This window comes from Carassius auratus, unplaced genomic scaffold (assembly GCF_003368295.1).
Source record: "Carassius auratus strain Wakin unplaced genomic scaffold, ASM336829v1 scaf_tig00026611, whole genome shotgun sequence".
Taxonomy (NCBI): domain Eukaryota; kingdom Metazoa; phylum Chordata; class Actinopteri; order Cypriniformes; family Cyprinidae; genus Carassius; species Carassius auratus.
In genome coordinates this window covers 389,204-415,921 of record NW_020525536.1, presented here as the reverse complement: position 1 = coordinate 415,921, position 26,718 = coordinate 389,204, and the positions used below count along the sequence as shown (strand labels likewise).

At 36.9% G+C, this 26,718-nt stretch overlaps 2 protein-coding genes across 3 annotated transcripts; one reads left to right on the top strand and one right to left on the bottom strand.

The window, feature by feature from the left end:
* The first annotated feature begins 7,183 nt into the window (after positions 1 to 7,183).
* LOC113078804 (osteocrin-like) lies at positions 7,184 to 13,370 on the top strand. The gene is made up of 5 exons (XM_026251117.1): positions 7,184 to 7,263; positions 9,197 to 9,295; positions 9,677 to 9,897; positions 12,802 to 12,917; positions 13,048 to 13,370. The coding sequence occupies exons 2-4, from the start codon at positions 9,197 to 9,199 to the stop codon at positions 12,884 to 12,886; spliced, it is 405 nt and encodes a 134-aa protein (XP_026106902.1). The 5' UTR covers positions 7,184 to 7,263; the 3' UTR covers positions 12,887 to 12,917; positions 13,048 to 13,370.
* Positions 13,371 to 14,616: 1,246 nt separating this feature from the next.
* LOC113078811 (mannan-binding lectin serine protease 1-like) lies at positions 14,617 to 25,985 on the bottom strand. Of its 2 annotated transcripts, XM_026251124.1 has the most exons (12): positions 25,876 to 25,985; positions 25,096 to 25,318; positions 22,396 to 22,573; positions 22,186 to 22,317; positions 20,594 to 20,790; positions 19,549 to 19,696; positions 19,323 to 19,441; positions 19,136 to 19,214; positions 17,097 to 17,216; positions 16,948 to 17,019; positions 16,721 to 16,792; positions 14,617 to 15,495 (listed from the first exon to the last, which is right to left on the bottom strand). In XM_026251124.1, the coding sequence occupies exons 1-12, from the start codon at positions 25,887 to 25,889 to the stop codon at positions 14,618 to 14,620; spliced, it is 2,232 nt and encodes a 743-aa protein (XP_026106909.1). In that variant the 5' UTR covers positions 25,890 to 25,985; the 3' UTR covers position 14,617. The 2 variants fall into 2 exon arrangements, with proteins under 2 accessions (XP_026106909.1, XP_026106910.1); XM_026251125.1 differs by lacking the exons at positions 14,617 to 15,495; positions 16,721 to 16,792; positions 16,948 to 17,019; positions 17,097 to 17,216 and adding an exon at positions 18,786 to 19,032.
* Between the last annotated feature and the right edge of the window lie 733 nt (positions 25,986 to 26,718).

Below are 26,718 nucleotides of genomic sequence, written 5' to 3'. Positions count from 1 at the left end.
TCTTAAGAGACATTTCAAAAACAAAAATAAATAAACAATCCTACCAACATCAAATCGTGTATTCATATTTATTTATCTGTACAAATACATTGTGAGTTTGGCATCAGCTAATCGTTGTTATAATCATTTATACCCATATTTATGCAAAGGACAAAAATGGTACACATTTAGTTGAACAATCCTCAGATATTTCCATCCTCTTTCACTCCTGTCTACACCCTTTGACTGCCTTCACTCCATCCTTACCTCTCTCTGTGTGTCTTTCTCTCAGTCAGAGCCGTAACCCGAGGCACTGCTCTGGCTTTGGTTCCCCTCAGAATAAATGTGGGGAAACTTTAGATTTGGCCCTCTGGTGAGAGCGTAACCCCAATTTCCTCCCAGAGAAGCAGAGAGCTGGAGTGGGGAGGTGGGTGGACGGGAAGTTTACCTTAAACTGGGGTAACCACTGCCCGTTTCCAGGGTGACGAGTGTCATCATCATTTCTCTCGTTCTGTTTCTCTCTGTGAGGTGGACTCAGTCCCCAGTGGTTTGGAGTAAGTGATTATGAGTTCAGATTGGGGAAAAGTGTGTCACGCTAATCGCTTGCTTATTTTTCCATTTCTGGCAATTACATATGGCTTCACTCTCACTTTGTCTGTTCTTCTGAAATGCTGTACTATTATTGACACTGCCACCACACTTATCCTTCATTCTGTTTCTTTTTTTTTTATTCTGCTTTCTGTCCTTTATAACTGTTAGCAAGGCATGCATCAGTATTAGTATTCCTCCTAACACCAAGTATGTTTAATGATTAATCAATGCCAGTGTGTGTTATTATTTTTAAGCATCTCAGTCTCTACATCAACTGGTTTCAGTCAATGCAATCTATAATTTCCGTGCATACAGGTGCATCTCAATAAAGTTATTAAACTCAAATTGTGAAACTTGTGTATTAAATAAATTCAATGCACACCGACTGAAGTAGTTTAAGTCTTTGGTTATTTTAATTGTGATTATTTTGGCTCACATTTCACAAAAACCTACCAATTCACTATCTCAACAAATTAGAATATGGTGACGTGCCAATCAGCTAATCAACTCAAAACACCTGCAAAGGTTTCCTGAGCCTTCAGAATGGTTTCTCAGTTTGGTTCACTAGGCTACACAATCATGAGGAAGACTGTTGACCTGACAGTTTTCCAGAAGACAATCATTGACACCCTTCACAAGGAGGGTAAGCCACAAATATTCATTGCCAAAGAAGCTGGCTGTTCACAGAGTGCTGTATCCAAGCATGTTAACAGAAAGTTGAGTGGAAGGAAAAAGTGTGGAAAAAAGAGATGCACAACCAACCGAGAGAACCGCAGCCTTATGAGGATTGTCAAGCAAAATCAATTCATGAATTTGAGTGAACTTTACAAGGAAAGGGTTGAGCTGGGGTCAAGGCATCAATAGCCACCACACACAGACGTGTCCAGGAATTTGGCTATAGTTGTCGTATTGCTCTTGTTAAGCCACTCCTGAACCACAGACAACATCAGAGGCGTCTTACCTGAGCTAAGGAGAAGAAGAACTGGACTGTTGCCCAGTGGTCCAAAGTCCTCTTTTCAGATGAGAGCCAGTTTTGTATTTCATCTGGAAACCAAGGTTCTGGGGTCTGGAGGACGGTTGGAGAAGCTCATAGCCCACGTTTTTTGAAGTCAAGTGTTAAGTTTCCACAGTCTGTGATGATTTGGGGTTCAATGTCATCTGCTGGTGTTGGTCACTGCACCCGTTTACCAAGAAATTTTGGAGCAATTCATGCTTCTTTCTGCTGACCAGCTTTTAAAGATGCTGATTTCTTTTTCCAGCAGGATTTGGCACCTGCCCACACTGCCAAAAGCACCAAAAGTTGGTTAAATGACCGTGGTGTTGGTGTGCTTGACTGGCCAGCAAACTCACCAGACCTGAACCCCAGAGAGAATCTATGAGGTATTGTCAAGAGGGAAATGAGAAACAAGAGACCAAAAATGCAAATGATGAGCTGAAGGCCCCTGTCAAAGAAACCTGGCCTTCCATACCACATTTTCAGTGTCTTCAGTGTCACATGATCTTTCATAAATAATTATAATATGCTGATTTGCTGCTAAAGAAACTTTTACTATTATTTTCAATGATGAAAACAGTTGTGCTGCAAACAATTCATTTTTATTTATTAACATTTGTAACATTATACAGTAAATGCCTTCACTGTCCTTTTGATAAATTTAATACATCTTTGCTAAATGGAAGTCATCTCCCAAAAAAAAATTAATGGTAGCCTATTTTAACACATTTAACCTTGACACTGATAATAAAATGAAAAAATATGCACAGTTTTTTTTTTTCCAGGTTGTATTGTCTTTTATCTTGTGTAGTTTTTTTTTATGGTTTTTGAGGAGGAGGTCATAATGCGCAACCTTTCCAACCGGTTTTGTTCTTCTGTCCATGACCCTTACAGACCAGACCTGCGTGCCAGCAGTTGAGCACCATTGCTCTACAGAATGACGTTTCTTAAGCTTAAGCTTCGAACAGGTGCACAGAACCCTGCAGCCGGCCAAATGACAAGTCCCATCATACAAAGGTATTAAGTGGAGAGTGGGAATTTCTCTGCTTCTCAGGGTCTTCTCACACAAAAATGGAAAAACACACACATGGTTTTTCTCTCAGTGGCTAAAACAACAGCCTGAGAAAACTATCTCGCTGTATCTGCAGACTGAAAAAAAGAGCCTTCTTTCTCTCATTTTCTGCACCCTGTTTCGTCTTCTGTCCGGACTTCTCATCCGATCAGGTTTCCTTCCCAGAGTCACTCGGCACAGCTGCGCGCTTCTTTTAATCCTTTCGCGCACACACCGCTATCATCTGTATTTAAAAGGATCGCCAAGAAAACAGAGCACTTTTAAAGAGAGAATCCCATTGATGCATTCCAGGATTTTTGAAAACACCAATTGAAATCAAGGAAAAAAAATCTCTGTGATTGTAAACACATGGGCGGAATTACCATAGAAACTAGCTAGCTGCATTAGCACTAACATCATGTCAGTTGCCACAATTACAGTGAACTTTACAAGAAATTTGCCTCAAAAGTGACTCAAATATACCACTGAGACCTTTCTTAAAGGTTGCTACAGAGTGCATCCAAAAGACAAGCTCTTAATAGTTTTTAAAGCTGAGGTTATGTTCGAATGAGTGTGTCCGGCTAGGCTATCAAGCATAGCACATAAAACATAATGACCCTACCTGCAGGAAACTAAATATAGATGGTGTTTTGATTACGTGAAAATTGACATTTTAAAGGAGATTAGGATCAGACCACTAAAACAACACAGCAAAGAGCTGGGAGGCAGAAGCTGGGAGATGTAGCCACCTTTACATGCTCAGCGTAGCACGTAACATGCTCACTTTTTCCAGCTCGGGCTACTGTGAGTGTGTTTGTGTGCGGGAACATCACTCCGGTGACCAGTTTGGCTACTCTTAGCCTTCCTTTCACGCGAACACTAAGTGGCTGACCCCATGACCCCCGTCTCCTTGGAGCACACGGAAGTCCTTTCTTTGCTACGGCAGTTGGGATGGATGACATCATCATCGGAGAGGGTCCCATTAATGACTAGCAGGGGGATTGGCTGTTTTTTCCGACATTATTCTGACATTACCTGAACATTATTGTTGTATTAGTAGTGTCATTATTAGGCCAGGTGTGTTTTCACAGTGAGCAAACGCTTCGTCGCTCTGAATGGACACTATGTAGGCCAAGTATGAGATGGGACAGGGCGCCGCTTTGCCAGCATCAGTCTTCTCACACGCACATGTCCCATGAATGTACAAAAGTCAAACTAAGTTCACAAATGCAACATCTTCGAAACGGCGACATAATGTGCATTTATGCACAGACACCAGTATTCATTTTTACAAATTTATTTTTACTTTAGTCATTGTTTTTATGTCTTGATGAAAATATCCCTTGTCATTTTCATTCATTTTAATTTTACTAAAATAACAATTCATTTCAGTTCATTAAAATTACATTTTACTTGACAAGAAAGTGCTAAATTAAAATGAATATTCAAACATTTTATATGTATTACTTTAAACATTAACATTTAAAAAAATCCTGACTTCATTGATTATGATTAAATAAAACATATTTTCTAGATCATGCTGTATTATTTGTTCTTGTCATATTTTGGCCAACAGTATGTTTTATAAAAAATTTTCCTTATGGTCCATCTCATCTTCATTTTTGGTGACACATAATGTACATTTATGCATCTACCGTACTCCAGTATTAATATATATATATATATATATATATATATATATATATATATATATATATATATATATATATATATATATATATATATATATAAATCTTTTATTTTATTTTATTTTAATACAAAAAAAGTAATTTTAATAATGAGAAAGTGCAAAGTTAAAATGAATACTGAAACATTTTATTCATTATGCAAAATCCTGACTTGATTATAAATGATATAATATATTTTCATAATTTTTCATTATGGGCCATTGGGCCATTGCATTGCATTTTCACTATTGGTGACACAAAATGTATAAGTATGCCAGTATTCATTTTTATACATTTTTGTTGTTGTTGTTTAAAATACATTTAAAAATCCTTTATATTTAGTTGGTGTTTTATCATATATTAATACATTTTAGTACATTTTAGTTAGAAAAATTTGACCAAATATTCAAACATTATCTATATGAAGCTAAACATATCAAAGTAACAAAATCCTCAATGTTTGATTATAGATTTTGTTATATGACCATCATTTTGGGATCATTGTTCAGAACTTGAGATGTAGACTGATGTATGCTTGTGTATGTTGGTGCACCGGAGAATTATCTTATTTAGCGTACTTTCAAAACTTTCAAAATCACTTGCACTCTCATGCGACGCCTGGATCACTGTGAAAGCTATCATGTTCAAGAGAGCATGGGGATCCTGAAAGCTCGGGCCAGACATGACAGTCTTCCTCTTTTAAAAGAGCATCGTCATGGAGACGCTTCCGACACCACACAGCATTAAATGGCAGAGCCACATGAGATATTCAGCTGCACACACACACACACACACACAATAGCAAATGCGTGCAATTAAAGAGGTGTTTTTCATTTCACATCCACCTGGATGCAAGAGTCTCAGCGAGAAGCTTGCCAACTGATGGACTTGAAGATAAGCGATCAAAAACAGATTCGATCTCACGCATCTTCATGTCTGATTAAAGTTAAATGGGGATGTGTTGAGTCTGGTCGCTATACACACAGATCTGGCCTCACCCTAAGGATTTTGGGTAACGGAACACTGCAGATCCACATCTCAATAAGTGTAGAAACAGGTTTCCTCTCTCTTGCTCTCTCGTTTCATCCTGTTTCTTTCTTTCAATCCTTACTCTTCACTTTTCTCATACCATAACAGATTTTGCTCTTCTTCTTGTTTTTTTCTGTATCATGTCCATAAGACTTAGGTTTTAACTAAAGAAAACAAGATAATTCACCCATAAAACAAAAACATATTTACTCACCATAATGCCATTCCAAACCATGACTTTTTATTTACTTCTCTAAAACACAAAAGAAAACATTTGGAACTTTTTTAATTCAGTTGGAGACAGGAGCTTTCAAAAGCATTAAAAGCATCATAAAGGTGTTATAAAATGTGTGTGCTAGACCTCTAAAGCTGTACAATAGCTTTGTGTTCCAAACAGACCAGATTTAACTTGGTGATCTTTTTCCCTTCTAATGGGCTGAAACCAAATAACTGAATAGTAAGTTTGAAAACTGATACAGTCTGATTTGTGAATTAATTGGTGAATCATTCAGGTTTCACAAACTGGATGAAATGATTAATTGAAAATATATTTTTTAAAAGAATAATTCTTTCACAGATTATAAACATTGCTACTGTTACTTTAATTGGTTCTTCTAGACAGCAATGAAATTAGATGTACATCAATTGGACACATTTGCTTTAAAGTTGGTATGGAATGAAAACATTTTTTGACCTTGTCCTTTGTAATTAAAATACCATAACTTGATCCAGGTTATTATTCTGAGAAAATACCTTTTAATCTCACAAATTTCTTCAGATTTTCAAAAGATATCCGAGTTTGAAGTCCCATACTATCCTCAGTTTTCAAGATTTCAAAGTATACCATCAAAGATTTTTCATCAAATTATACCAAGACCAAATAATCTGAGCTATGTGAACCATTTAAGCTCTGCACTGACTGTATAATGTCAGTTGTTGTCAAAAGACAACTGTTGTCTATTTTCTATTGTCTTATTAACATTTTGTCTATTTTTACGTCTTCTAAGGAATTGTTGGAACCCCATTGCGCCTCTTAAGCGATGAAAGAGCAATACATTTTTTCTCTGGTAAAGACAAAGACACTGATTATATCAGTACACGCACACATGCACGTCTCCTGGCTTCCCCTCTTTGGTGTCCTCTGATTTTCCAAAACATCTTAGCGAGGGAGAAAGAGAGAGCGAGAGAGGGATCATCGTAGGGTCTCTGTGGAAATTTTGGTGTGGTAGACAGGCCTGCGTGGTCTGCTCTTTATTTAACAGTGGGAGTAAAGAGAGATGAGCTCTGTGTGTGCAGATAAATATAGTGTGAGAACAGGCAGTCTGCTGGGGAACTGTTCACAACCTAACACCACCTAACTTTCTCACTCCAAGAGAAAAGTTGAGTGAATTACAAGATGCAGGTCATCGAGGACCATCAATACACACACTCATGTGGCCAGATACAGTGTAGTTTATACACAAGAGATAGGATTGCATGCCAAAGAGAGATAAACTACCTATAAACCCTGTCCTCCTACACACACACTCTCTAACCTGTGGAAACACAGAGGGTTCTCAGTTAGAAGCTGACCTTCCGGGAACTTTTGGTTGTGCAAGTGTAAGCCAAGAAAGACGGACAGAAAGAGACAGAAGTGACACGCACATTCAAACGTGTCCAGCTGCTCCCTCGGGTTGCTATTAGTTGGTAATCATAATGAAGATGAGAGAGTTGGGGAGAGCGGCTTCAGGGCGAGCCACAGTGGAAAACCTGCAGAAATGATGTCAGAGCAACCGCGACCACCGATTGGAGTGGAGATTCCCGGCGAGAGCCTATAAAACCGGGAAAGACAACAGCAGGAACCAGCGAAGGCAGAGAACGTGAGAAATTCCAGGAACTGCACAGTGTCCATCTGTCCATCCCCGTGTGACTGAAACCGAATCAGATTAAGGGTAAGGAGCCTTGGAGAAAGACCAACCTGCATGTTCCTACAGGGCTGTGTGAGTGTGTGTGTGTGTGTTTGGGTGGAAAGGTGAGCAGACAGGTGTTGGAGATGTATTTGAAGACGTTTGTTAGGAGTCGCAGTTGAATAATGCTGGTTATTGGTCCAGAATCTGCTGTTTGATAAGCAACTGTGAATTTGTTTGAGCTCCAGGGTTACAGATGAGCCAGTATCGGAAACATCCTGTTGATGTTGCATTACTGCAATAGTGACACAGAGGTGTGAAATCATGTCTGGTATCAGAGAGCTGTTGAGTGTCTTTGAAAGAGCGAGTTTGTGTGTGTGCAGGGTGTCCAGTGAAGTGTGTGTGGGCAATGGGAGATGGCTGGAGTTGTTTATTTTTGGGGACGGAAAATGCTAAAGTTAGCCCATGTTGCTGGACAATGCATTTTCCCAGTCGTGGGGCAGGACAGGGGCTGCATCTCAAATGCCAAGGACGGGACACTCTGGGTCAACTGATAGGTGGAAATGCATTATTGGGCATTTTTGTAAAATAATCTACAATCCTGCAGAAGAGATTTAAAAAAAAATCTAGGAGGAATACTGTGGCAGGTGTTCATATTTGGTGAGAACATTTGGGTTTTGAAACAATGGGTTATGAAATCCATGGATTAGAGGATTCAAGGTCAGAATTTCACAAACTATTTTAGCTATGTTTATCTAAATGCTGAAAAAATAATTTATGTAGAAACAATGTTCACTAAAACATTTCTAGCAAACTTCACAATTAATTACAAACACATGGTAAGTAACACTTTAAAGTAGAAATAAATCATATTTTCTTGCATGCTAAAACATACTCTAACAATCTATATTTTATTTCTAACTTAAAAATATTTTTTACAATGTATCTACATATAGATTTATGCATTTAGCAGACACTGTTAAGCACTATCTATCTATCTATCTATCTATCTATCTATCTATCTATCTATCTGTTAGGTTACCTATTACTATGTGGTAGAGGTTCTTACCAGTCACTGGACTTTGCATTTATTTAATTTATATCAAATTCATTTAAAAATAAATGTTTAAAGGAAAGTGTCACAAATATCATGTCATTTCTATAGTTGCAATTTAGCACTTCTCCAGCAAGCGGCAGTCAAAATGTAAGATTCAGTGCAGCATCATAATCTGAATACTGCGGTCAAAAATCTAAATAAGTGTAATGGCTAAGACACTGGTCTTCTAATATTATATATACTGTAAATAAATTGATCATCACTATAAAACATTTACTTAAGTGATGCGAAACTACAGTAACATGCAGTCCCGCCGTAAGGATGTTTTTGTGTGATTGTGGTTAAGAGTGTGTTTTGGGGACACACAGGTAGGGGTGCAGGTCAGAGTGTGTGTTTGGGCTGAGTTCATGTGTTTGTGTAGAGGGTGTGTGTTAGAAGCATTCTCACACTCTCACGGCTGCCGGACCGCCCAGTCAGAGTGTATTTTCACAGATGGAGTCTAGATGAATGTAAACACCGCCCTGTATCACAGTAATTCAACACGGTGCTGAAGCTGAAGTGTGTGTGTGTGTGTGTGTGTACGCTCAATTTACAATGCACTGACACAGAGAAATAAAAACTGTAATCATTGTAATCGTTGTAGCATATTAGAATGATTTCTGAAGGATCTCGAGCAATGGCTGCTAAAAATTCAGCTTTACCATCGCAGGAATTTTTTTTTTTTAAATAGCCTGTTAAAATAGAAAACAGCTGTTTTAAACTGTACAACTATTTCACAATATTACCGTTTACTGTATATTTGATCAAATAAATTCAGCCTTGCTGAGCATAGGAGACTCAAGTCCCCAAACTTTTTCATAGTTTTATATAATATTGGTTGTCAATAATCACCTTGTTAATTGTATTTTAATTGTATTGTAGATGATGGGCTGTGGATGTGTGATGCTCTCCGGTCTGCTGACACTGACCTTGTTCCACTGCAGTGCAGAAAGCCTTCACGTACCCCAAGAAAGATCAGAGGTGAGTCCAGGTCTCGCTGATATATAAATATACATACTGTATATGAGAGAGAGAGAGAATTAGGTTATATTATTTGTTTTGTGAGGGAAATTCACCCTGCCTGTCTTCAGAAACACAAAAACAGACTTCATGTAGGTGATGAGACTAACTGGTACAAGTGAGAGATGATAAACTGTCATCAGTCTGAGTGTTCAGTAAATACAGTAGGGATTTCCCTAGAAAGTCTCCCCAGGAGAACGCAAACATCACCTTCTCCTGAACATAAGCTACCTGTCTGACAACTGACCCACGTGGTCACCCAGTCTCCCTGTTTCTCCATGTGAAATAAAACTTTATTATTGTGTCTTACATGATTAGTATTTCCATTTCTTGGTAATCTAGTATGTGGAATCATCTGTTGTGGAGGGCCGCAGTGTCCAGCGAGGCCAAACCGAGCAGAAGACATCAGGAGCCGTGAACGCTAAACTCCTCCTGCACGACCAGCTGGTCCGACTGGAGAACGATGTCATTGAGACCAAGAGGAAACGGAGCTTTCCCGGATCCAACACGCCTCTTGATCGCCTGTCAATCAGCAATATGGATCCCAAAAGCAACAAGCAGAGGTAAGAGACAGGAGTAAAAGGAAACTATCATCTTTTTGTATGGAAACAGAAATAAAAATAATTCCCTCCTTAGACTGCAAAATAATTGAAATAACTAATACAATATTATTTTTATTATTAAAATATTTAATGAATAATAATGAAACCATATTTTACACTTTGTAGTACATTTTTAAATGGATACTTTGGATACCTTATTGGTGTTCTTTAACAATAATTGTTCATACTGTATATGTCATGCATATTGTCTCAAATGAATCATAGCACTGTAAATTTTCTTTTTTAAGTCTGAAAAACATACAAAAACACATTTTTTAATGTGCTATGATCCCGAACAGATGATGAACCGTAGGTAGCTTTGGCTCGATCATATACAGTTTTTATTGGCAGAAGTCTGTGATGCACAGCTTGATAGCTTTGCGTGAACCTGTTTGTGCTTTTACAGTTCACTAAGTGCAATTAATGTTTTGTCTGTAGCCTACAGTTAAAGTTACTTCTATTTCTTGGGTGGAGTCACTGTGGTGTGGATGGAGGTTTTGTTTGACATAATAAGTGTCTGATGCTGATTTATGGGAATGGACAGTCCAACTGTGCTGATGACTGTACCATCGGACTTCCAGTCAATGATCAAAACTGTTTTATCACTGTGAATGATTTGATCTCCCTGCTGGAGAGAACATGCAGCGTAACTCAGCATGGCCTAGGGCTCCAACAAGGCTCTATCTAAATGATCCTCAGCACTTGATAAGATCAGGACAGAAGCCAAGAACAGCAGCGAAAGCACCACGCCATGCATTATCAAATCTCAACCCCCAAATCTTCTGTCATGAGCCTGATAAACACATGAAATCTTACGAAAACCACTGCATAGCTATGTGACTGTTCCATGTGTCCTCAGCAAAGATATTCAACTTGAAAGTCAATGTTGGATTTTGTGACTAGACTTTCACATTTTCTCAAGAAATCTTCCATATCTTTTTTTCCAAATCTTCCAGGTTTTCCAGATAAAAATCAAGAGATTACTGTAGAACAAATATGGGTTTAAGAAAAACCTTTTTGATTCATCACTTTGGAAATGAAAGGTTTTTCACTAAGATGAAATGTTACAAAAATATGTTAATTTTGATTCATCACTTTGGAAATGAAAGGTCAAGTTGAGTGCATTGCAAGTTGTCCATGCTTTGTATATAGTAGGCCTATTTGATTTCACTTAATTGGCTGCTATTGATAACCAGCTAGAAGAATAAGGAAGTGCAGTAAATGGTAAAAATATTTGTGCTACAAACCAGTGTGTTTACAATTATGGCAATAAATTAATATCATTTTAGAAATATCAGTTTCTTAGAAATATAAAGTAGCATAACCAGGTGTATTGTACAGATTAAAAAAATGGAAGTGGGTGAAACTGGAAGCCTCGCACATTCAAGTAACAAATGGCCATGCCCGCTCTTACAGTACTTAGAAAGTAAGGTGGATACACAGAGTGGTATGTTAGTATGCTATTTTTTTAACACATCCATACATGATACTTCCTCTTTTTATCGTTTTATGGTGGTTGGCAAACCAGCTTTGGGTGCATATACTACCACCTACTGGGGTGGAGTATGGAGCATCGACCTTAAAGGGTACATAACATAAATAGTTTCACCTAATCTCATGTTAATCTTGAGTACCTATAGAGTAATACTGCATCCTTCATATATCCAAAATGTTTTTAGTTTTATAATATTTATTTAAAAAAAAAAAATACAGCTTTCCGATTCCCTCCGGAAAAAGCCGAGCTCCTGGAGGCGTGCCCTGGGCGGAGCTATAATACTGATATTTTGTGTTGTTTCCATTAACATGTATTCACTTATGTGCTGATTTCCAACAAAATACAGAAATCTGATGCAATTGTACTTACATGAATGGGGTCTTTTATCACAGGGACGGCTCCTTGTTTTAATAGAAAAAAAAAACGATGTGCAAATCCAGCGTCGACCTGGGCTTGTTTATAAAACATTCGTCACTCAAATGACCAGAACACACACAAGCACTTGATACACTCCGTTGCTGCCCCAGAAAAACAAACTGCATCCACTGTTCATGTAACGCTGGGTTCTTTGGGAATCTGAACGTGGTAAACTTTCCCTGACATCCAAAAACGCTGTTACTTTGAGACATTCTCGAACAAATCCTATGCAGCGCTGGCGACGATTTCTAGAGGAAGCGCGTTGATGTGCACGGTCTTGCTCTCCTTTGGTCAACGTGTGCGTGGGCCCACTTTCGCGAGATAAATGCTCATATAAGGAGTTCCACTTTCGTCTATGTCATTAAATCCACAATCGAAAAAAAACAACCAAAACTTGTACCAACCCGGAAGTAAGATTTTCGGCACAGAAATTCTCAGTCATTCTTCTATTTTTTTTTTTTTTTTTTACTTTTGCCATGTTTAGCATGAGAATCCATTTCTTTAACACTGTGCACAACTCTGAATACATGAAACACCATTGTACCCCCCGTAAGCGAAGACTAAAAAAACAATACAAAAAGCGTCTCCAGTTTTAAATCTTTGCAATATTTCAACAGTATATGCTATTATGCACTTTTTTCAATTGCATCTTTGTTTAACAACTTCTGAAGTGAAAACTGATTCTGTGAAAAGTGCTTAAGTTGTCATCTTTCATTATCAAATCCTTTGCACTTTATTGAAACATGTTCAACTGTTTCTGGAAAATCACGTCGAGATGTTTTTCAATCATGTATTCGTGATACTTGCCTTAACTTCGCTTGACTGACCTGTCTTTCCACTCTGTATTATTGTGAAGGAAAAAGGGAAAATGGTAATCCACAATTGTGAGTGATCGACTAAAGCAGTAATTCTTAATGAAATCAATGGCTGATTACTTTGCGTTATGTCCACAGGAAGGCCGTTGAGTTGCCAAGGCGACGAGTCAGCAATCCGATTGACCGGATTGGTGTAGGCCGTCTTCCCAGCAGCCGAGGATAGACTCCGCCTCTGACCACGCCCCGATACACAGGTGCGTACCGGTAGTCACGGTTGTTTATTCTCACCTGTTATGTAAAATGTATTGCAAAATGAAAATATCACGAATATACTGCAAATTGTAATCAAAACCACACATATGTTGTTTGTTCTTTGTTCCACAGAGGGTAATATCGAAGGTAGATGATATGCATGATAAGCACACCAGCCAACACATCTCACTAACCAATGAACAATCTCAGCGTTCTCAACACACTTTTAAACATCGCTGCCCCAGAGCTGTTCTTTCTCACTGATTTCTGATTTAGACCCATTCAAACGGTTTATTTCCAGTTCTAACTCATCTTATAAATTCAATGGCTAAACTGTATTGCTTTCATGAAATGAGTTCCGTTTATGATGTCAGAAGCATTAGCCAATCAGAGAGGAATCTGCTCATGGCATCTATTACACATCACAATATTTACTCCAGTGCCTCACGACTTCTCGCTTGCTGTAAAATACATAACTAATCATGACATGTTCTCACTTTGACTGGAGGCTGTTCAGCCTTGACAATAAAACAAATGAAAATCTACAATCTGTCTGTCTTATTTGAACTTACATGAGCTGGAAAAATATTTGCAGAATAAATGAGATTTGATTAGTGAACATACCTAGGCTTTTTTTTTTTTTTTTTTTTTTTTTTTTTTGAGTAAATATTTTCTTACGGAATAGAAGGAGACAATGATATTAAAAGTGGACTCTAGTTTGTGGTTAATAAGCTGACAAAGACAAATACTACTAATAAAGCTAACACACAGCATTAGATAAAAACATCAAGAACCAGGTTTCTTAAAACATTTATTTCATTCAAATTATATCAATACGTGGAAATATAACAAAATGTGTGCATTTCATATATAAATGTCTAGTGGCTTTTATTAGCAGTGTAACCATTTTTATTAAGTATAGCCTTTTGCTGATATATTATGTATGTGTATAAAACTACACATTTCATCAGGTTTAAATGAATTATATCAATATAATATTTTTGCTTATGTACTATATGGTGTCCTTTAAAAAATGGTAAGAAACGTCAATGTTTTTGAAGTATCCTTACAATTGCAAATAACTTTTTTTTTATATTTGAATATATTTTAAAATGTAATTTATTCCTTTGATGGAGAAACTCCAGCTCCAGTCTTCAGTATCACATGATCCTCCAAAAATCATTCTAATATGCTGAATTTGATGCTCAAGAAACATTTATCAGTCTTGAAAATGGAGTTGCTTACTATTTTTATGGATAACGTTATAAATGTCTTTACTGTCTCATTTGATCAGTTTAATGTGTCCTTGCTGAATAAATGTATTAATTTGTTTAAAAAATTTTAAAACTCTTACAGACCCCAAACTTTTGAACATTAGTGTAATATGGATGCTGTCTTGATAAGTCCCTAACCAGTACTGAAGGACGATACAATTTTAGTTTCAAGTTCATATCATCTGAACTACAAATAAATTCACAAACTGCTAGCATAAGTTTTTGAATTTTAAAAAACAGCCAAATTAATAAAAATAAAAAAAGTCCATAATAAAGAAAGGAATCTGACCAAATACAAGAATTAACACTTCTGGGTGTAACTCTCGCCTTACATTAAGTTCAATTATAAGAATGGCAAAATAAAATGACAAAATAAAAAAATAATAATAAGGAGAGACTTCCAGCTCCAGCGCACTTTTCGGACTTCTTCACCACCAGCGGTCCACATCCATGTGCCTGTGTAGCCAGTGGACGTAGTTTGTCACCCGAGTGTACACCCCATACATCCTCTGACTGCCACAATCCTCTGGCCCACCCCAGGACACCAGTCCTTGTGCCACCCATCTGCCACTGCGGGTGTCCTGGGTGACAAATGCTCCCCCACTGTCCCCCAAACAGGTGTCCTGACCGCCTTCGTAAAAGCCAGCGCAAAACATATTGCTGGTGATGTTGTAGTTGACAGAGCGTGACACATAACTGGCTTCACATTCATCCTGCGGCACAACCGGGAGCTTCACATACTGGAGCAGCTCGGAAACGGTGCTGGAATCGGAAGTCAAGCCACTGGAGGAGCCAGAAGCATTGGCCATGTTAATGCCCCAACCGGCAACTATACCCAGTGTGTTGGGCAGAGGCATTAGGGCATGACCATCTACACCAGGCCTTGGTAGACAGACGGGCCGTATTAACGCAGACAGCACCACCTCCTGGCTGAGTTTAACCAGAGCAATGTCATTGTTGTAGTTTTGAGGATCAAAATGAGGATGGAGGATGACTTTTGCTACGGACCGGTTGGTGGCCAAGTGCTTATTCCTTACATCCGTGAGGCCCAAGTGCACACGGATGTGTTCAGAAGCAACAGGTACAACGGAAAGATCAAGGCGGTGAGATCTGAGCACATGAGCGGCTGTGAGAACCCAGGTTGAGGAGAGGAGAGCACCGCTGCCAAACAAGCAGACCTTAGGGACCCGGGACATGTCCTCTACTGAGAGCAGAACCTGCCAGGGAAACAGACCTGGAGATGCTGTTCTCCCACCAACGATTCGCTTCTGCTGGTCTGGGAAGAGCTGTGACTGCTCACCACATGCTGAAACAAAGACATGTGCAAGTTGGATATGAGTAAGAATCTTAGAAACAATACAAGTGACTTAACAAAAACAGAGACCCCCAGGGTCTCAGACCCCCAAAAAAAAATAATAATAAATAAGGCTGCTAAATTTTAACATTTTATTAGACATATTTCTTTTTTAGTTGACAAATTTATGGAATAACTGGATAAAAACAGTTGTTGTACTTTGATGAAGGGAAAGTTTAGTATATATATATATATATATATATATATATATATATATATATATATATATATATATATATATATATATATATATATGAACATTATTTATTAACCAGCAAGTTTTTTCAGTTGTACTTAATATGAATTGGTCTGACAAAATGGAAAAGTCAATAAACAGTGTTAAAAAAATATTTTGGTGTCTGTAAGATTTCTTTAACGTTTTTGAAAGAAGACTCAATGCTGCATTCAATTGATAAAACACACACACACACACACACACACACACACACACAAAAACAGCAATACTGTGAAATAACTATTTTTATATATGTATTTATTCTTTTATGTATTATAAGTGCATCTGTGCATCTGTGTATTGAAAGTGTATTAAAAGTGTTTTATTTTTGACATGGCAAAGCTGAATTTTCAGCAGTGTCACATGATTATTCAGAAATCATTCTAACATCAGTGTTGTGCTGATTAATATTTTAATATTTTTAAGCTGATTAATACACTTGTGCTGATTAATATTTCTTAGTAAGTTTAATAAGTTTTTTCTGAATTCTTTGATGAAAAAATATTCAAAAGAACATTATTAATTTGAAAAAATATATTATGTAAATAAGTATTTAGTGTTGCATCAACTTAATGTGTCATTGCTAAATAAAAGTATTAATTTATTAAAAAGAAAAAACTTATTGACCTCAAACCTTTGAAAAGTAGTGTACAGTTTAATATATATTTAATATGAATAATATATATATATATATATATATATATATATATATATATATATATATATATATATATATATATAGTAAAACAAAGTTGCATCTTTACTTGTCAATAAACAGTATACAGAATGATGTCTCATGAACCTAATGTGTAACTCACAATATTTGTTCCCAGTCAAGTCTCAGTCGAGTCAGTTATGAACTGTGTAATGATTTTGAATGAAAATCTTTTATTTTTTTTGTCAGTCTATTAGAAAGCTTTACATTCTAAGTTTGAGTCTTACCAAGAGAGGTGTTTGCTAGAGGAGTAGGAAGTTGAGATTCGGGATTGGTACTCAAGGTTCTTTCTAAATCTCCTACAGTACAGAAAGAACAGTGGCAGATACTGTCATGTAGGTTAGTAACATCCAAAACTATGAACATGAAGTCTGTTTATAATAAAGCGATTAAACATAACAGAAAAGTCATTAATTAATACACGAGTGATTTTAAAGTGAGTAACACACCATACCTGCTGGACAGGAGGGCAGTGGTGTCCCGTCCTCACTCACCCATTCCCCGCTCTGATGACAGGTGTAAGTGTCTGTAAGGACAATCAGAGTCAAATCCACAGTGACATCCATAATTATAACTTTCAGTGTCTGACAGTGAAATACTCACTGTTGAGCTGGCGAGAGTCTCTGCAGCTGTACTGGATTCTGGATCCAAACACGGTACTGTTTCCAGAGCTCTCAAAAACCACCTCACCCAAAACTACATCCACTGGACCACAGTCGACCACTACAGGAGATAACGAGAAAGAAACTGAGTTAGAGAGCTATAGTATTTATTTTTGGATTCGTTGGATGACGATTTTGGTTTGATTCATATTTTGATTTCATTCTTTTCTTTAGTTCTTGGATGTTTTCTTTTCTTTTAAAAATTAAAAAAAGAGAGATTCTTTAAAAATATTCAAAAATATAGAAATTATAATTTATATAAATGTAACACAAAGTACAGTTTTGATAGAATACAAGCATGCTACTATTGGTTTAATGAATTAGATGGGAGGATTTATTCGAAGAGGATGAGATGAAAACTGTATGATTCACAGGATGTTAAGAATTAATCATGAATTATAATTACAGGAATTCTCAAATGTGATTGGTGGAATTTACAGTAGGACATGCCATGCATATAATGATAGGATTGTTAATGGAAGGGATGAACCACTTGAACCATTTAAATAGTGAAGATCACAGTCATACCAAACAGTAAGTGTCCACTCTTCAACATGTGTTGTCCGTTCCCAACAGGTGAGGAAGTTTGGTAGTCTGTCCTGTCTGAAAGTCTAAGTGCATTTATGTGTATGTATTTCTGTCTTAAAATGAACCGAATAGTGACAAGACTGTGCACTACTGATTAAGGGATGTATAAATATATATCTAAAAAATATCTGATGAAAGATCACGTTCACATCCATACATGTACATGTAGCTTATTTTATAGAAGCCCTATTTATGAAACGACATTAATAACCAGTAGATGGGGACATTCTCTGATACATAAACTCAATGTGGCCTTTACAACCACTTTCACTGGCAGAACAACAAAACTAGACTTGGGCATGAAGGATAAAATGTTATATTCATAATGTTTATCATAGACGGCTTGTATTAGCTGTAGTACAAAATGCAATATAAAATATTTAATAAAAATTGCTTTTAATGCTGTGAAATTATCAAAATTTGTGCTTATAAATAAAAATGCATCTTACATACTTAGCTGAATTGAGCTGAATTGAGTGCAAGTGTTATTTATTTAACTCTGAATTCATCAATTTATTTATTTATTTTTATTATTATTATTAAATGCATTTTTGTCTTTTTTCGCAATAGATCCAATCCTCAAACTACAATAAATTCTCAATAAGAACAGTTATAATTTTAAGTTTGGTTCTATTCACAGAAACAAATTAAGGCTAGGTCTGAATGAACCTAAACAAAATACAGATCTAGTCCAGGACTAGGCTTAATATGAGAAGTAAACTGGGAAGCAAAGTCAGCACAAATACAGACATTTAAGATTTCATCTTTGCCAAGAGATACTTAAAATATGCGTGAAGAATACCTGCATGCTTTGTAGTATGAAAAAGTAACACAAAGCTGTGTTAGTTACAGTAATATAACAAAAACATTAAGCCTGGGCATTAAAGGAGTAGTTCACTTTCAGATTTGACAAAAGAAGATATTTTGAAAAATGTTGGACCATTTTCCCACCATTTTCCAGAATATCTTCTTTTGTGTTCAACAGAAGAAATAAATACATACATGTTTGGAACAAGTGGGGGTGAGTAAATGAAACAAACAGTAAAAAACAGCATTTATTTGAAATATTTTGAAACAATATTAATGTCGTTACTGTCACATTTTATAAATTTAATGAAAAAGCTTTATCGATAGAGTATATTTCAATCTCTACATACACAATGTACTATGGGGGTTGTAGTTCATAGTGAAAGGTGACTGACTACCAGCCAGTCCCTTCAGATTTTAACTCAGTATCTGATTGGTTAAAATGCTTGGTAGGGAACGATGCCTCCTTTGAGATTCCTTCTCTGGCGACAGCAAAGAGGGGCAGAATAAGAAAAGAGAAAGAAAGGGCAAGTGAGAAAAAAGACAGGAGGAAAACAGAATTAGAGTCTCTGTTAAAAGACTTACTTTTACACAGCAGGACGTCACTGCTCCATTTCCCATCCCTCTGACACTCAATCTGATAGTGCTCAAATTCTTTATCACCCTGTAAGAGAGAATGTGAGTGTGATGAAAAACAGTACTGATTTGTTTCAATTGGCTCGCGTCAGTCACTGGCTTTATCAGCACAAGTGAATGGCAACCTTTCCCAGACCTGTCTCAGCGAGTATCCAGGGTCACAGGTCAGCATAATGTGATCTTTGAAGACGTAATTAGACTGCAGAGGCTCCAGGTGTCCATTGAGGGGCGCCGCAAGAGGAGAGCATTCAGAACCTGAAGATAACAACATTTGCATCTCTGCCAATGCACCATATACACAAAGAAATTAAAATGATGTATTTAATTTTTTTAGCAGGAATATGCATCGGTCAGTCTCTGACCAGTGGAGGTGTAAGTGAGTTTCCAGCCGAGATTCTCTCCAGAGTTGTCACTGTGAAACAGGACGCTGGCTGTGTTACTTCCTGTCTGGATCTTCCCTGGTGACTGCTCACCACAAAACGGGCCAAACTCCTTGTCTCCTGCATTAATCTGAGGATGAAGCATCATTATCATCACAAAGTTTATCTTTTAAACTAAATCTGTCAATATTTATCAGAAGTGAAAAGAGAAATTAAGCTTTTTGAAACACTGACTCAATTGAAGCAGTTGCTGTGCAAAATCATTTGCATTTCCAAAGCGCTCAAACCAACTTTAAATGTTTTATTAAAAATCTTTTAAATGCAATTTAATCTAATCTAATACCATTAAATCTGTATTTTATGCATTATTTTATTAATGTGTTAATGTGTTTGTTTTACGGAAAGCTTGGTTAATCAAGGCCAATAAAAGACTGAACTACAGTATAATTATTCCTTTGTATAATACAGTTGTGCAATTAAAAACCACAGAGACAACAGTACACAGTTTGATGTACTGAAATTATGTTTTTATGAAACACTGAAACTGAAAATAAAAATTGTATTTAGCCAAAAACCGGCAGCAAAAACATTTATTTAATAATCTATTAATTTATCGAATTGATTTAATATTCAATAATCAAATAAAGCACATAAGGCTTATTATTACTTATTAAAAAAATTGCTGTTATAAAAAAACTAGTTTTCATGACAAACATACGATACATAATGAAGACAACAGGTTAAGTTAAAATATAATGAATTCGCTACGTCTTTTTTTTTTTCTAGCTAACTAACAAGCTATGGACATTGGCTTTCCTGAGGTAAAGGTAATGTTAAGTGAAATATTATATTATATTAATAAATAAATAAATTATTAACAACATATATTTAAATATATTAACTAATTCCAAGCATGTTCTGCTAATATTTCTGTATGATGATGATGGCTAAACTGTATATGTGTTTATAAAAAAATAAAAAATAAAACACCAAAACAAAAATCACAGATATGCAGTAGGGTTCTCACTTTGATAAAGTCATAGGGGCAGGTGACTTCAGGGTGGTCTTCAATGTCAAAAGTGTCATCAAACTCCAGGGTGATTTGAAAACCCTCCTCCACCTCAATGCGGTACATGCAGTCAGAGCTTTTGGGGTACGGTTTAGGGAAATCAGCACTGGTGATCACTCCAGAGCGCTCGGTGTACACGTTTTCATTACACTCCACTGCAATGATTGCAAACACACACACATATATATAATTCATTCAGTTCAGCAACCAAAAGTGGCGTGCACACACATGAAAAGCGATCATAAAATGACTGAACAATGATTCTTTCTACTCATTAAATACTCAGCTAAAAATTTCTCAAACATAAGAATTACATGTTTGCACTGAAATGCATGAAAGCTGCTATACTTGCTCCCGTTCTAATCGGGTGTTTGAAGTTCACAAGTTTATCCACATCTCACTGACCACCACAATGTAAATATTTAGTCGTTGTTTCTTAGCTACAATCAGCTGAGGAGGGGGCAAAGGCTAGACATAAAACAGACACACTCCAACACACACATTAACTACTACTACAACACATTACAGCAACATAAATCAAGATAAAATTTCTCAATTCTACGTGAGCCAACATTATATAAATGTGTGCATATTTGTAATTAGTTGACTTATATAATGTGGTTTTAAATCAACCTGCTGCAAGGTTTTTCCTAAAGTACTGCTTTATAATTAGGAATTCCAGCAACTAATCCTGGATAATCCAATGGTACGAGATTTATTACAAAAATCTATGCAATTTAGAGCAAATGTTTGTCAAGTGCCCACCTACACAGCTATACTGCCTTTGGTTTTCATACTTGTAATCAAATATGTCTGTGTTTTATACTGATGTTAAAAAGTATAAAGCTAGTGTGCACTTATAAGTGTGTTAGGTGACAGGATTGTGCACATTCACACACACACACACACACACACACATGTTGGTATATGTGGTTTATGGGGACTCTCCATAGGCGTGATTGGTTTTATTCTGTACAAACTGTATTTTCTATTGCCCTACACCTAAACCTAACCCTCACAGGAAACTTTGTGCATTTTTGGATTTTCAAAATAACTAATTCTGTATGATTTATAAGCGTTTTGAATTACGTGGACACCAAAAATTTCCTCATAAACCACCTCCTCATTGTAATACCTATGTCATTATACAAATTTGTGTCCTCGTTAACCACATAAACAAGCTCACACACACACACACACACACGCATATACAAAAGGACTGATCTCTTTAGTTTTGACATGAACTTAACCAACCAACATTTTCAGGAGTATTAGGAGATTTAAAGGATTTTCCTCATCAAGCCACATATAAATAATGTTTAAACTATGCCACTTTTTGGCACCAAGAAGAAAAAGAAAATGGGTCAAACTTCTGTTTTAGTGAAAATAGTCTGAGGGCACCATTGGCAGTGCCCTATTATTTTTTTTATTTTTTTTGGCTGACGTGAATTACAACATGTATTGAACAGGAGCATCCAACCTGAATCCAATCCAGGTTTTTCTGGTCAAATATAGAAAATATAGCAACTTTTTTTATTTTGAAATGTGACCTTTGCAAGTTCTGTTGTCAGAATGAAGCAGGAACCCGTAACGACAAGAACAGTAGAAACCGCTAATGTAGTTATGACAGAAATGATCACAGGCAAGATCTTCATCATTCCGGTCTCTGCATTCATCTACATCTGTAGAAAGAAGAATAGAGAATAGAATAAAGAGAAATAGGAATGGTGGAAAATGGTTTTGTCACTCCAAACACTCACCAATCGCACTAAAGTGAGCCTCGAAGCCAGAGTAGCGTTCCTCATTGGAAAAGTCTGAACGGAAGGCCACACTGAGCACGTTCCTGGGGGAAATGATGACATCACCAGCGGGGACCTGTTCTGTGTCTGTATTCTCTTTTCCACAAAACACGGCCAGCTCTTCAGTGTCTGAGTATACCTTTGTGAGCAAACACAAAAGATTTCTATTTCAAATTAAAGCTGTTCCTTTGAACTTTCTATTCAACAAAGACTCCTGAAAGAAATCGATCACAGTTTTCACAAAAATATAAAGCGGCACAACTGTTTTCAACACTGATAATAATAAAAAAATGTTTCTTGAGCAGCAAATCAACATATTACAATGATTTCTAAAGGATCGTGTGTCACTGAAGACTGGAGTAATGATGCTGAAAATCCAGCTTTGGATCATGGAAAAAAAATTACATTTTGAAATATATTTAAATAGAAAACAATGATTTTAATGTTTTCACTACAATTTTAATTACCCGTATATTTCGGACTATAAGTCGCACCTGAGTATAAGTCGCATTAGTCCAAAAATACGTCATGATGAGGAAAAAAACATATATAAGTCGCACTGGACTATAAGTCGCATTTATTTAGAACCAAGAGAAAACATTACCATCTACAGCCACGAGAGGGCGCTCTGTGTTTTCAGTGTAGACTACAGGAGCACAGAGCAGCATAGAGCGCCCTCTCGCGGCTGGAGACGGTAATGTTTTCTATTGGTTCATTTCTCTCGGTCATTTGACAACCTTATTTTGATAATTAAATCGCACCTGACTATAAGTTGCAGGACCAGCCAAACTATGAAAATAAGTGTGACTTATAGTCTGAAAATACAGTAAATGAATCCAGTTTTATTGAGACTTCTTCCAAAAACATCTTACCAACATCAACTTTTGAAAGATTCTGTATATATACTTAAACAATATAGGTACAAAAATATAGGTTTCTGTGCAACTATGCAATTTAAATGAATAGATCACCCACAAATTAAAATTCATTTAATCACCTTCATGCTGTTACAAACTGGTATGACTTTGTGTCTTTCTTTATACACAAAAGGAGATGTTGTACAGAATGTCCATGCTGTTTTTTACACAGCATTTTCCCTTTTCTACAGAAGTAAATCAAACATGAGGGTGAGTAGGCCTAAATGACACAATCAGAGGACTGAAATTGTTCTCATTTTCTAAATGTACCTGCATGAACATATAAAAACCCACACAATTTAAACACTCCCAGCTTCTTGCTTTGAACATACCCACACAAATTACCCAAAAGAATGCTGCCAAACCCATAATTTAAGAAATATCTGCACAAAGTACACAAAAACTGGCAACCACATGAACACAATCACACTCAGCAGACAGACAAACTGTCAATCAAACCAGAGTCTTTCACACAAACACTGCAGACCAAGACCACAGTCAAGTCTTCATTGTGCTCCCACAAACACACACATATTCACAAAAACATCCCTAAATTTGTCTCTTATCTGGCTCGCAGCTTGAGTGTTTACTTTACCCATGTCACTGAACGCAGGGTAACCTACGGTTACCAAAGATGTCCATAGGCAATTAATTCCTGAGCACAATACACGAACATCCTCACACACACAGAAAGAATTCAAGAGATAGAGCAATTAAAAACAAATATAAGTGGAAGACAAGCTTAAGCCGATGCAAGAATCCTAACAACACAGCTATTTCACCAGACACACCTCAAGCTAAATGGTGGCAAAAGCAGGTAGTTTATTAACGCATGTAAAAGTACAAAAGAGTTCAAGTTCAGGACATGCTGCATTTTGTTGCAATCTCACACAGAATGCATAAAAACCCTATACATTAAATCCCTAAATGCATTTATATGGATATGTGTGTAACGGTCATTATGTGTATCTGATTTTTGTCTGTGCCCTTTTTTGTCAGCCACCCGGTTTTTTGGTCCACTGCATGGCTTGTTACCATAGCAGGTTGCTGTGGCACCCACTGAGGGTATTTGAATATGAATATGCCCCCCTGTGGTGAGGGGGTAACACATTGGCTCCTGTGAAATACATGCTGTTAACTCCATCCACCCAGGGTACCAGGGCATCTGCCACAGACCTGTCCGTCAAACCCTATTCTCACCCGTTCTTACCCATTTAAACAATGAGATCCTGAGACTGGAAATAAGATGCTTATAATAAAAGGTCTGATAGTGCGTCTAGACAGATCGAGCTGCTCTTTATCTGTCGGAAATGAAGAAATCTTTTGAAATCAACACCACCATGGGTCATTTAAACTTTTGAAACACTAACATATATGTGGCAAAGTACTATTACTGTATGTGTTTTAGACATTCACAAAGGTCCAAGTCTTGCTTTCTGAAAAAAAAAAAAAAAAAAAGTTCAGTAGACAAAGATTCTACTCTACTTTTAAAAAAAAGTTGTGATTCAAGAAAATGGCATAATCATCAATATGGTGGTCTGCCATTTTACAGAGTGTAAGACCTTCACAGCCTCACATTAAATTTAATATGGCATTTAATTAAGATCTATACCAGACAGCATTTTATCACTTGCTTTTGAAAATCTGGTACGGTTAATGTTATTTTGTAACATTTATAAGTAGTACAACTAGTACTACACAAGTAGTTGAGAGAGATTGAGAAAATCTGTAAATATTGACTTACCTTCAAGTAGTCATATTCACACAAGTATGAGGGCTCAATGTCGAAATGCTTAAAATAGAGTCGGATTTGATATCCTTCTGGCACAGTTATATTCCACTGTAGATCAATCTCTTTCGGATAGGATTCAGGAAAGTTTGGAGACTTGATGGTCCCATACATGTCCGTGAGGTGGATGACTTGAGTCCACGAGGGCCATACGCACTGGGCCAAGATCACAATGACACTGTGTATAAAGGCATTAAGGATTAATCTCAAGGATTAAACAAAATGTGTCAAATATTCCATTAAGTGAGTTTAATTCCGTCAAATCGAATTAGGCTAATTCCTGTAAGAATCTGCGTATGGGGGGGGGGGGGGGGGGGGGTTAGGTGAAGGGGGAATAATTAGTGTTCAGTAAAGCCTTGATAACCAAAGATATAAATGACAAGTTGTTCAAATGCGCTCAATATTCGCAAGCAAACATAAATAGCGTTCGCCTGAAGTGGTAACCACAGCAACAGTACTGTAAGTTCTTAAAATACAAAAAACACACACAATTTCAGCGGGAAAATTCTGACATAAATAACTTTACTCTTAAATGACGTCGACCCCCTAAAAGGAATAGTCCCCAAGCTGACTAAATACGTCATGGTTAATCATTCATTCCGAGCTGTTTGCTGAAGATTATCATCAGTGACTGATTTTATTTTCGCTACGTCTCAGACCAATTAATTTGAATCTACAGGCTATAGGCTACCCTACTAAAGAAGAAATGTTGAAGAAGTGTAAGAAAGTTCTCACCGTGTAAGCTCCATGACTTATTTCTCTCTGTACGTTGGAAAGGTGCTGCGTTCCCGTCTGAACTCTAGTTTTTCTCCACAAGTCACATTGCATGTTTACAATGAGTTCTCCCCCACGGACTGTGTGTGTGCGTGTGGGTGCGTGTGTGTGTGTGTGTGTGTGTGAGTCGGGATTCGTGGCGGGGTGGAAGTTTGTTTTCTCACGCAGCTACAAAAGAGACGCCACATTTCAATATAAACATCAATAAAAACAACACGTGGATGGCGTTTTTAACAACTTAGCGATTTGCAGAAAGAGAAAGACATCATGGCAGGATAAATTATATCTATGCATTTGAACAAATAAAAAACAGCCAAACATGTTCCCGTCTCAGTATGTGATGCTCACAAAATAATATATTATGAACAGAAAGCGTTCATGCTCAGATCTGTCTTATCAACAACAGACGCATGTAGATTAATTAAACTGTTGTATGTGATGGATTTGGATGACGTATATCTGCATTCATTTTCTATATTTATCATGGTTTTGTGTCACTTTCTTATTAGGACCAACTGGTATTAGGACAGAGCTGGAGTATACACTGGGCCTGTGTGGCCAGTATTGGTAGGGGCCTCCAGAGCCTCAAGCCATATGTTGACATGCTTAGATTATATTATAATCATATTTCATATGATTTCAAGATATTTATGCTAGTCAGCCAAGATTACAGTTAGAAAAACTTATATATATTACAACACACATATATAACCTAAACTATAAACCTCATAACAGCCCTCAATGATCTTTTAGCTCTCAAATCACATTTTGTGTAATGTGTTCAATGGCCACTAGCTAACTCCT

Excerpts from the sequence above, each read along its gene's own strand:
- LOC113078811 (XM_026251124.1), bottom strand. Across the intron at positions 19,697-20,593 it reads GCCCCTATGACTTTATCAAA|ATTAATGCAGGAGACAAGGA; the intron begins GTGAGAACCCTA and ends CTTCATCCTCAG. Across the intron at positions 17,217-19,135 it reads TGACGTCCTGCTGTGTAAAA|TGGTCGACTGTGGTCCAGTG; the intron begins GTAAGTCTTTTA and ends TATCTCCTGTAG.
- LOC113078804 (XM_026251117.1), top strand. The coding sequence starts at position 9,197 with ATGATGGGCTGTGGATGTGTGATGCTCTCCGGTCTGCTGACACTGACC. Across the intron at positions 9,296-9,676 it reads TACCCCAAGAAAGATCAGAG|TATGTGGAATCATCTGTTGT; the intron begins GTGAGTCCAGGT and ends TTGGTAATCTAG. Across the intron at positions 9,898-12,801 it reads CCCAAAAGCAACAAGCAGAG|GAAGGCCGTTGAGTTGCCAA; the intron begins GTAAGAGACAGG and ends TTATGTCCACAG.